This window comes from Arachis duranensis, chromosome 1 (assembly GCF_000817695.3).
Source record: "Arachis duranensis cultivar V14167 chromosome 1, aradu.V14167.gnm2.J7QH, whole genome shotgun sequence".
NCBI lineage: Eukaryota > Viridiplantae > Streptophyta > Magnoliopsida > Fabales > Fabaceae > Arachis > Arachis duranensis.
The window spans coordinates 3,061,553-3,070,835 of NC_029772.3; the positions used below are offsets into that span (position 1 = coordinate 3,061,553).

Sequence of the window (9,283 nt, forward strand, 5' to 3'; positions counted from 1 at the left end):
TTTAAAAATATTATAATATATATTAATTATAATTAACTTTTAAAATGACTAAAATATTTAAAAAAATTTCAGAAGTATAAATCATTTTTTCACCCCACTTTCTCGTCTAAATTTCTCTATCCAAAGAACATGTTAAAGTTAAAACTTTTTATGTACCTCACCTACTCCCTTCTAAAATGGAAATAAAAATAGACTTTAACAGAACTTTAATGTAGCAACAACAAAGAACGCCAGAATGGCATCCAAATCACAATTAACTAAAAAAAAAATATATCTATCCAACAACAAAACTTTTATATATATATATATTTTATATTAATAATATTAATGACTAGTTTTAATATATAACTAACATAATTGAAATTAACTAATGTTACTTTCGTACATAATAGAGGTCAAATAATTCCGCCTATAAATAAAAAAATATAATGACTCATAATCGAATATAGAAGAAAAGCCAGCTTGTAAAGCTTCTATGCAATAGCAACAGAACTCTCTCTCTCTCTCTCTCTCTCTCTCAAGCCATTGTGCAACTAGCACTATATCTAACTCACGCAGTTCCCGAGAACCGCACACTTCATTTTGTGTTGTTTTTTTGTTTTATATATATAATAATTTTTTTTAGTTTTTAAATTCCGGCTAGTGCGGCCGGGACTTAATCGGAGACTGAAAATTCGTCGGAATGTGGAAGCCACGCGCCGTTGATCACGCTCTTTCTCTGCTCCTCTTTTGCTCATTGTTTGCTCTGGCTTCTGCTCAGGGATCTAAAACAAACGCATGGAAGACACTCACCGGTGAGTCTCTCTCTTTCACCACTTTTTTTTTTTTAATTTAAGAAATTAAGCTGAAGACGCACGTGTTCTTGGTGCTGTTTAGAGGGAGTTAGCTTAGCTTAGCTTACTCGAAAATCGAAATGTTAATTTGCAGTATCATTTTTGAGCTTTGTTGAGAAGGTGTTACTGTGTTTGTTCGGTTACCAAAACGAGGATCTGTTCAATTCATGAATACGAATTTCCTTTTTTTTTTAATTATTTCTTAATTTATTTTTACTTTTTCATTTTGGTGCGGGGAAAACGGATATTTAACAATTGAAGCTGAGATTTTGTAGCGCTTGGTGGTGCTTACAAAATAGTTGTTGGATGTCATAAAGGTGCAAATAAGGTAGATTTCTTTTTTTGGGTAAGAAAAGATGCTTATGCAGAAAGATGTATTGAAAAGTTATAAAATGTTACAAAATTATAGTAAAAAAAATTATAACTATAACTGTTACAATTTAGTGTGTTAATACTGAATTTTTTGAGTCACTGAATTTGATGTATATGTATATAATACGAATACGCTATCAATTTTGGAAGAGAAAGTCTAGAGAACCAGCATTTTATTAGAATTTGGCCAACACTTAACCATCAAAAGAAAAGTGAGTAATCTCACACTATTGGATGTAATATTACATTATTAAAAACTCTATTGATAGCTACAAATCACAAAATCTGCTAACTTCCTAGCACTCGTCATTTTGGAATATGTGTGCATCGTAGGTTTGATGCTTTCTTGAGTTGAGTACGGAAGTGATGGTTCGGGAAAGAAGTTGGGGTAATTGAAAATGGATCAATTTACTTTACTTTGCATGGGATTAATCAAAACTTATGAAGTTTGTATCATGTTTTCTATCAGATTAATTTTCTGGGACACATTTTGCAAAATTTACAATTCAGGATTTTCAACCCAGATTGGCCTATATATAAATTAATAACAGAAAAATTATGAGTAACCAAATTAAGAGAGAAAAAAAAGGCTTTGTACATATATGGCCATATGATCTGTCATTACGTGCGACTATCTTCATTATAGAAAAAAAAAGGCTTTGTACATATATATCGTTCAAAACTACATCGTTCAAAACTACGATTTTTATCAGCTGTAGCAAACAAAAAAACTTCATAGAATATAGAATATAAAAGTAAAAGAAAAAAATGAAGAGATAGAGATATGCTAGATACTTTTTTCTATGGATAAAAGATCCAATTTAGTAAGCAATGGAGAGAACTTCACAAATTGAGAAGTGATAGGTAGATATGGTGGGTGGGATCTGGCAGCTCTGCCCACCAGCATAGTAGAAATTTCAATTCTGTAGTTTGTTTCTTGCAACTTACTTGTACTGTTATTTTGCAGGAAGTCCACCAGTGGTCATAGCACGTGGTGGTTTTTCGGGAGTGTTTCCTGATTCCAGCTATGCAGCCTATAGTCTGGTAGGAGAGACATCAGGGAATAATTACATTGCATGGTGTGATGTTCAACTAACAAAAGATTCATTTGGGATTTGCATTCCGGATATCAAGCTTGATAATGCTACAAACATTGCTCAAGCTTTTCAAAACAAAAGTCAAACCTACCTAGTTAACGGTGCACCAGTCCGTGGATACTTTTCTGTGGATTACAATCTCAAGGATCTTGCCAATGTTATTTGTAAGTAACTTTAAATATTAATTCGATTCTTAATAATTGATATACTAATTTGAAGTCATACCCTTTTATTTAGTTACTGATGTTAAGATCTAGTAGATCAAGCAGGGAAGATGCTAATTGACTGATGATGTGAGGTTGCAATATATAGTGGTCTTTAATCGATATAAGCATGTAACTCTGGGAAATTTTTACGAGATTTCAATTTATGATATTTTTGAAAATTGCCATAGCCAACACTTCAGATTATGGTGGAACGAAGTGAAGAAGAACAAACCTAGGAAGATTTGGGATTATTGGACTTCAGGACCTTGAAGATAGTGCTGAAAACATTCAGAAACTAGGCTATTGTATCTCCACTTTCAAACTCTTTTAGCCTTTAGTTATCCTAGAGTACACCATGTAGAGGGAGGAACAATTCTAGACTTTACCTATGAGATAGAAAACTTATTGCCTTATTAGTTTAGTAACTTGCTATTAAATCCAAATGAAACACCTCATAAGCTAAACCTATAGTGTACTTGGTAATCATATTATCAAATTATTGAAAAACTGACCTATGCAAAGTGGAACAAACTGTAACAAGACATGTCTCCTAGTTATAGCTGGTACATGACCATTAATGTCTTCTATGAAAAAAAGGCTAGAAGGGGATATTGTTTCTTGGTGATTGAAATTTTCTAGACGCTTAGGCTTATGTGTAAAGTTATATCTCCTCATTATACTTTAGGTATGGGAGTATGGGACATGGGTCAAGGATATGTAGCAATAGCAGATTTTTGGACAAGCTTGAGCTGAAATGAGTTGTACAGTAATTATTAATAAATTGGTATTTTTGACTTTGTTCTCCAAAACAATTACTAAAGATTCAGGCAGTGATCATTAATTGAATTGTGTCACTTAGATGCTGTGTTGTGTTGCGCCAGCATAATTAAATCAGTTTTCCTGATCAGCTGTTGTTGAACTTCTTGCTCTCTTCGCTTGCTTTATGGAGTGTTGACTATTCATATAATATTTAAAGATAGATAGATGTATATATATTGCTGACAATTGTTTTGGTTTCTGGACAGTGGTTCAAGGAGTTTACTCCAGAAGTAACGACTTTGATGGTAATCTGTTTTCTATTTTAACTGTCGACGAGTTAGTTAAAGAAACAAAGCCACCGGCCCTGTGGTTGAATATTCAGGTAAATTGAGGCATAGTACACTTTTGTCATTCCGTCTGGGTGTTAGTCCTGAAACTAAGTTTTGTATAATTGACATTTTGCAGCATGATGCATTCTATACACAGCACAATTTGAGCATGAGAAACTTTGTACTTACTGTTTCTAAAAGAGTTGTTGTCAGTTATATCTCATCACCTGAAGCTGGTTTCCTGAGAGGTATAGTTTCGCGCTTTAATGCAAAGACTACAAAACTGGTCTTCAGGTTTATGGATAAAGATGTTGTAGATCCATCGACCAATCAGACTTATGGTTCTTACTTAAAGAATCTAACATTTATCAAGACATTTGCTTCGGGAATTCTTGTTCCCAAGGATTACATATGGCCTGTAGACGGAAACCTTTATCTACAACCTCATACCTCTTTGGTTGCTGATGCACATAAAGCGGGGCTGGAAGTGTTTGCATCGAATTTTGTGAATGATGTTCCGTCTGCCTTTAATTACAGTTATGATCCTCTAGCAGAGTACCTCCAATTCATTGACAACGGAGACTTCTCTGTTGATGGTGTGTTGTCTGACTTCCCCATAACACCAGCTGAAGCTGTAGGTGAGTTGTGTCTTCATCATTTTTGATTCGTGCTGCCTTGCATACATATAATGCCTTTCAACTGATCAACTCTTGTTCACCTAATATTTTTTCCACTGAGATGTTGCATATGTTCAAATATTTTTGGCTGAATGAGTTGTCATCTGATTGACTATTTGATAGATGAGTGGTGCCTGTGAATTTGACTTATCTATAAATCACCCTTCAGCTTTGGAAAATTCTGGCTAAGTTCTATCATTTTTTCTTGGACACTGTAGCAATTGATATTTCATTTCATGCATTTTTAATTTATCATATTTTTTATTGTCTGAATGTCCGTGCATCCATTAAGCCTAGGACCTAGGATTTATAATGTGATCACCATGCCTCATAATATTGATTCCTCTATAAGGTGGTTTACCTTAAGTGTAAAATAATTGGTAGGGATATATGTTATTGATCTATATACATTGGCAGATTCCAAGATGATCCAACTGAGATTTATATCATATTATCATGTGCAATTCAAAGAAATAACACCAGTAGAATTTTTATTAACTTTCTTCTTCCTCAACCTTTGCCTCAACAGTCTATTTAGACAACACTCCTTTAGGCAGGTTCAACTGCATACTTTAAGCAAACATTGCAAAATCATCATTATGTTCATTTTCCATGCCGCATTAACAAAAATAAAGAGGAAAAGAAATCTTTATGTTTTGCTCGAGGTCTTGCATGTTCATCACTTCCCCATGTTGAAATTCTGTCTCGTTGTTTTACTACATTTCTGCGCGTTCCAAAGATTTGTATATAATTGATTTAAGTTGTATGTGGATTCCGCACTTAAGCACTTCTCACTCGACCTCTATTTGAGTATGTACTGAATTATCTTCTTTTGTGAGCAGGCTGCTTTGCTCTCCTAGGCGCCAATGCTAAAAAGACAAGTACATTTCTATCTTATGCTTCATCAACATGTATTCTTATATTTTTCATTAACCTTTTTTCTTGCTGTTCCATCATTGACGATTTACTTCTCCTATTTTGCCCATTCTTCAGTTAACACCACAGTCATTTCAAAATGTGGAGCAAGCGGAGATTTTCCCGGTTGCACCAACAAGGCATATGAAAAGGCTATATCGGATGGGGCAGATGTCATTGACTGTCCTGTTCAAATGTCAAAGGATGGAACACCGTTTTGCTTAAGCTCTGCAGATCTTATAGAGAGCACAACAGTTGCTCAAACACGGTTCGCTAGTCTTGCCAAGTCTATCCCAGAGATCAAATCTGGCACTGGCATATTTACCTTTAGCTTGACATGGAAAGATATACAAACCTTGACCCGTAAGTCAAATAGTCAGATATGCTTTATTCAATTTAGTGAGGATTCATATAGAAAGAGGTATATATAAACTCAAAACAAACATATCATACTTTAAGAAGAAAAAAAAACGACTTAAATATTCTGTAATGTTACAGCTATGGGGCCATATCGAATCTTGCTGCAAGCCTGTTATTCATCTTGAGTTCTTTTTATAGCTTCTAAAAAGACTCTCCTTATTTGTTTTTATTATCCGTTGCCTGCTGTGGATATATTTAATTTTTGTGGACAAGTATATGATATCAGTGTTTTACTTTCTTTTATTTTTCTTGCAGCCTCAATATCAAGCCCTTATTCTAAATTCAAATTATTCCGCAACCCAAAATATGACAAGAGCAATATCAACTTTTTAAGTCTGTCAGATTTCTTGGACTTGGCCAGAAACAAGACTTCCCTATCGAGTGTTGTGATCATCATTGAGGTACGTTATGCTCATGCCTGCAATTTCTGTTTACAGCTCATTCCATTACCTGTTCATATCTGCTAAATTATTTCCACATTGTGATGGATCTTATGATTAATGAGTGACCTCAGTATCATCCTTGTACACACCAAAGTGTACTGAGAAGAGAGTAAAAAATTGTTGCTAATATTTTGAAACTACTTCCAAATGTGTAATAAAAGAGCAGCCTGGTGCACAAGTATCCCACGTAACGCAGGGTCAGGGGATGTACGTAGTTTAACCTGATAATTATATCAATGGCTGTTTCCACAGCTTGAACCCATGACCTTGAGATCACATGGAGACAATTCAACCATTGCTCCAAGACTCCCTTTCTTCCAAATGTCTAATGAATTGGATAAAAATGAGTTCAAAATTATAGAAGTAGATCTGACTAGCATCAAATGCAACCACAGATGTTTTTTTTCCCTCGTTGCTATAGGCATGCACTGTAGAAAAACATCATTAAATGAGATCAAATAAATATCAAACACTAAAAGGTAACCATTGTTTTATTTACAGTTCTACTTATTATGGCAAAAATGAGGGGCAACATCTCAAGTACGTGAATGATGTTGCAATTGGTAATTTTGTAAACGCAAATGTCAATGTAAATGCGGTCTTTACTATGTTCTGTAATTACATAACATATGACCAAATATTGGATTCTTACATGAATGGATCACAAATGAAGTGCCTGGATGATGTGTGTTTATGTAAGCCTTTTCAAGATTCCTTGATGAGAAATAATGTTAGTCAAAGTAGCTTTTCTCCCATGGTGTGTGTGTTTAGTAGATGGTTTCTCCAAACATATATAAGTTGCTAAATATTTTATGCAGGATTTCCATTCTAAGAAGTTACATGTGGTTAAGGGTGCTTTTCTTTACCTGCAAACGGCAACTTTTGGGGTTAATAGGAGAACAGTTTACAGTTACTCACTCTTCAATTAAGGTGTCTAGTTAAGAGAATATATTATGAAAGGGATAAAGGAAGGGAAGAATAGTTCACATCCATAAATCTCAAGCATCACTTCTAAGATATTCACAAGAATATATGATTCAGTTATTTTGCAAATAGCTTTTTGACTCTTAAATGGCAAAGGTAGACAGATTTAAATAGGATAAGGTCTTGGAGATTGGATTGGTTTATTCATGCCACAGTAAGAGAAGGGAAAATACAAAATTGTCACATTCATGTTCAAATAATATCTCAAGTGAATTATTAGAGAAATGCTTTCTGTGTTATCATTGTTGTTCCTCAATTGGTAATGGTGCTAAAATTTGGATAATTAAAAGCATTGCTGATTGAATCTTTAAGAGATGCCATTTCAATTATATTAATAGTCATAGTTTTCCGTTTTAGTATCAGTACATCAATAGAGAAAGTGAGAAACTGAGAGATGAGAATTTTTACCTATTAATTTAATAATCAATTTTACATATTGCACTGTATTGCTTTAAAAATGTGAAGATGTGAGGGAATAAGAACAGGAAAAGATGAAAATTGTCTTGCATTACTTTGTTCAATTAGCATCCAAGTAGAAACTTAAAGTCTGCTAACATTATGCTGTTCTCTACTTTTGTCAGAATGCTGCCTATCTTGCAGAGAAAGAAGATTTGAGTGTGACTGATGCTGTCATGAACACTTTGAGCAAAGCTGGTTATGATAAAACTGGGCCCCCAAGGGTTATGATTCAGTCCACCAATAGTTCTGTACTAATGAAATTTAAAGGGAAAACAAATTATGAACGTGTCTACGAAATCGATGAGCTAGTTGGTGATGCTGTTGTTTCAGCAGTAAACGACATCAAAAGCTTTGCAAATTCTGTAGTTCTCCAGAAGAAATCTGTGTATCCTACCAATTCTGATCTCTTCCTTACTGTCTCTACGAAGATTGTAACAACTCTCCATCATGCCAATCTCTCCGTCTATGCACAAACATTTAGCAATGAGTTCGTATCTCAGGCATGGGATTTCTTCTCGGATCCAACTGTGGAAATCAATACATTTGTTCAGGAAGGATTAGTTGATGGAGTCATCACAGATTTCCCAAAAACAGCTAACAGATACAGAAGTAAGTTCATATAAAACATGTTTCTTATTCTTGGAACTAGCGGATCCAATGTTCCATGTTATATATTGGTCCAGTTTCATAGGTGTAAAATTCAGCTCTGCAAATCTCATATTTGATATACTGATATGATTTATTCTTCTTCCTATTGCAGGAAACAAATGCTTGACTATGGGTGACAACATGCCTGTTTACATGCTACCTGTTCAAATAGGTGGTCTTCTACAAGCTGTTCCCAAAGGTTACTTGCCACCGGCTTCAGCTCCACTCCCTCCTCTGAAAGAATCTGAAGTGAAAGAACCACCTTTGCCTTCTGCTTCCCCATCACCAACACCATCTGGATCTTCTGCTGGAAACAATTCAGCAGCTCAGTCACCGAAAAATGCGCAGGGTAAGGTCACCATCTCCTTCCTTTTGTCCCCTTTGGCTGTGCTTGTAGCTTGTCTTCTGCTTTGAGGTTTGAGCAACTTCCCACGAAAAATCAAACAAAACAAAAATTGAGGGGAAAAAAAGGGAAGAAAAGAAGAAGAAAGAGTTGATTGTGCTTGTTATTATAGCCCCTAGTTTTTGCCCATCTCTTTCTGGATTAAGTAGCATGAAGCTGTTTTGACTTCAGAATTCAGACCCCATATGAGTAATCCAGAATTATTTTTCTAGTAGTAAATTCTTTCCCTTAACTGTTGTAGCACTAGTTATGTCCATTCCCAGTTCCTCAATCTATTCTTCCTGGTTTAATTCTATGGACCATCATGAGGGGTACATATCTTTTTAGGCGAGCCTTTTGTATCTTCTGCTGTAAGTTGTAACCATTATTATATATTTATGGATTGTGTTTGTCGTCAGATAAACAAGCATGGCATCATGTCCAAATTGTGTTTTCTGGAAATTATTATTAGCTTCCTAGCTGTTAAAATATTAGATGATTTTCTACTCTCTTTTTGATCCCCCGCTATTTACATTAGCAAATACTTCTGTAGTAGAAAACCATATAATCATGGTAACACTTCATATGGTGGGGAGAATGATGGTTTTCATCATGTCTTCTAACATAATTGTTGATCCTCGGGTATGTTTTTAATTCAATGAGTATTCTAATCAAGGACATTGCAATGATGTATTGGTACATCATGCGTCAAGAGAACCTAATATTATAGATTGTAGCATAATATTATATCAGGTTAAG

At 34.7% G+C, this 9,283-nt stretch overlaps 1 protein-coding gene across 1 annotated transcript; it reads left to right on the forward strand.

Moving 5' to 3' along the window:
- The first annotated feature begins 456 nt into the window (after positions 1-456).
- LOC107465949 (glycerophosphodiester phosphodiesterase GDPDL4) lies at positions 457-9,023 on the forward strand. Its single transcript, XM_016084963.3, has 9 exons — positions 457-794; positions 2,173-2,466; positions 3,534-3,649; positions 3,733-4,234; positions 5,116-5,154; positions 5,267-5,551; positions 5,864-6,009; positions 7,617-8,103; positions 8,255-9,023. Exons 1-9 carry the CDS (start codon positions 683-685, stop codon positions 8,554-8,556), a joined length of 2,283 nt encoding a protein of 760 aa, XP_015940449.1. The 5' UTR covers positions 457-682; the 3' UTR covers positions 8,557-9,023.
- Positions 9,024-9,283: the final 260 nt, after the last annotated feature.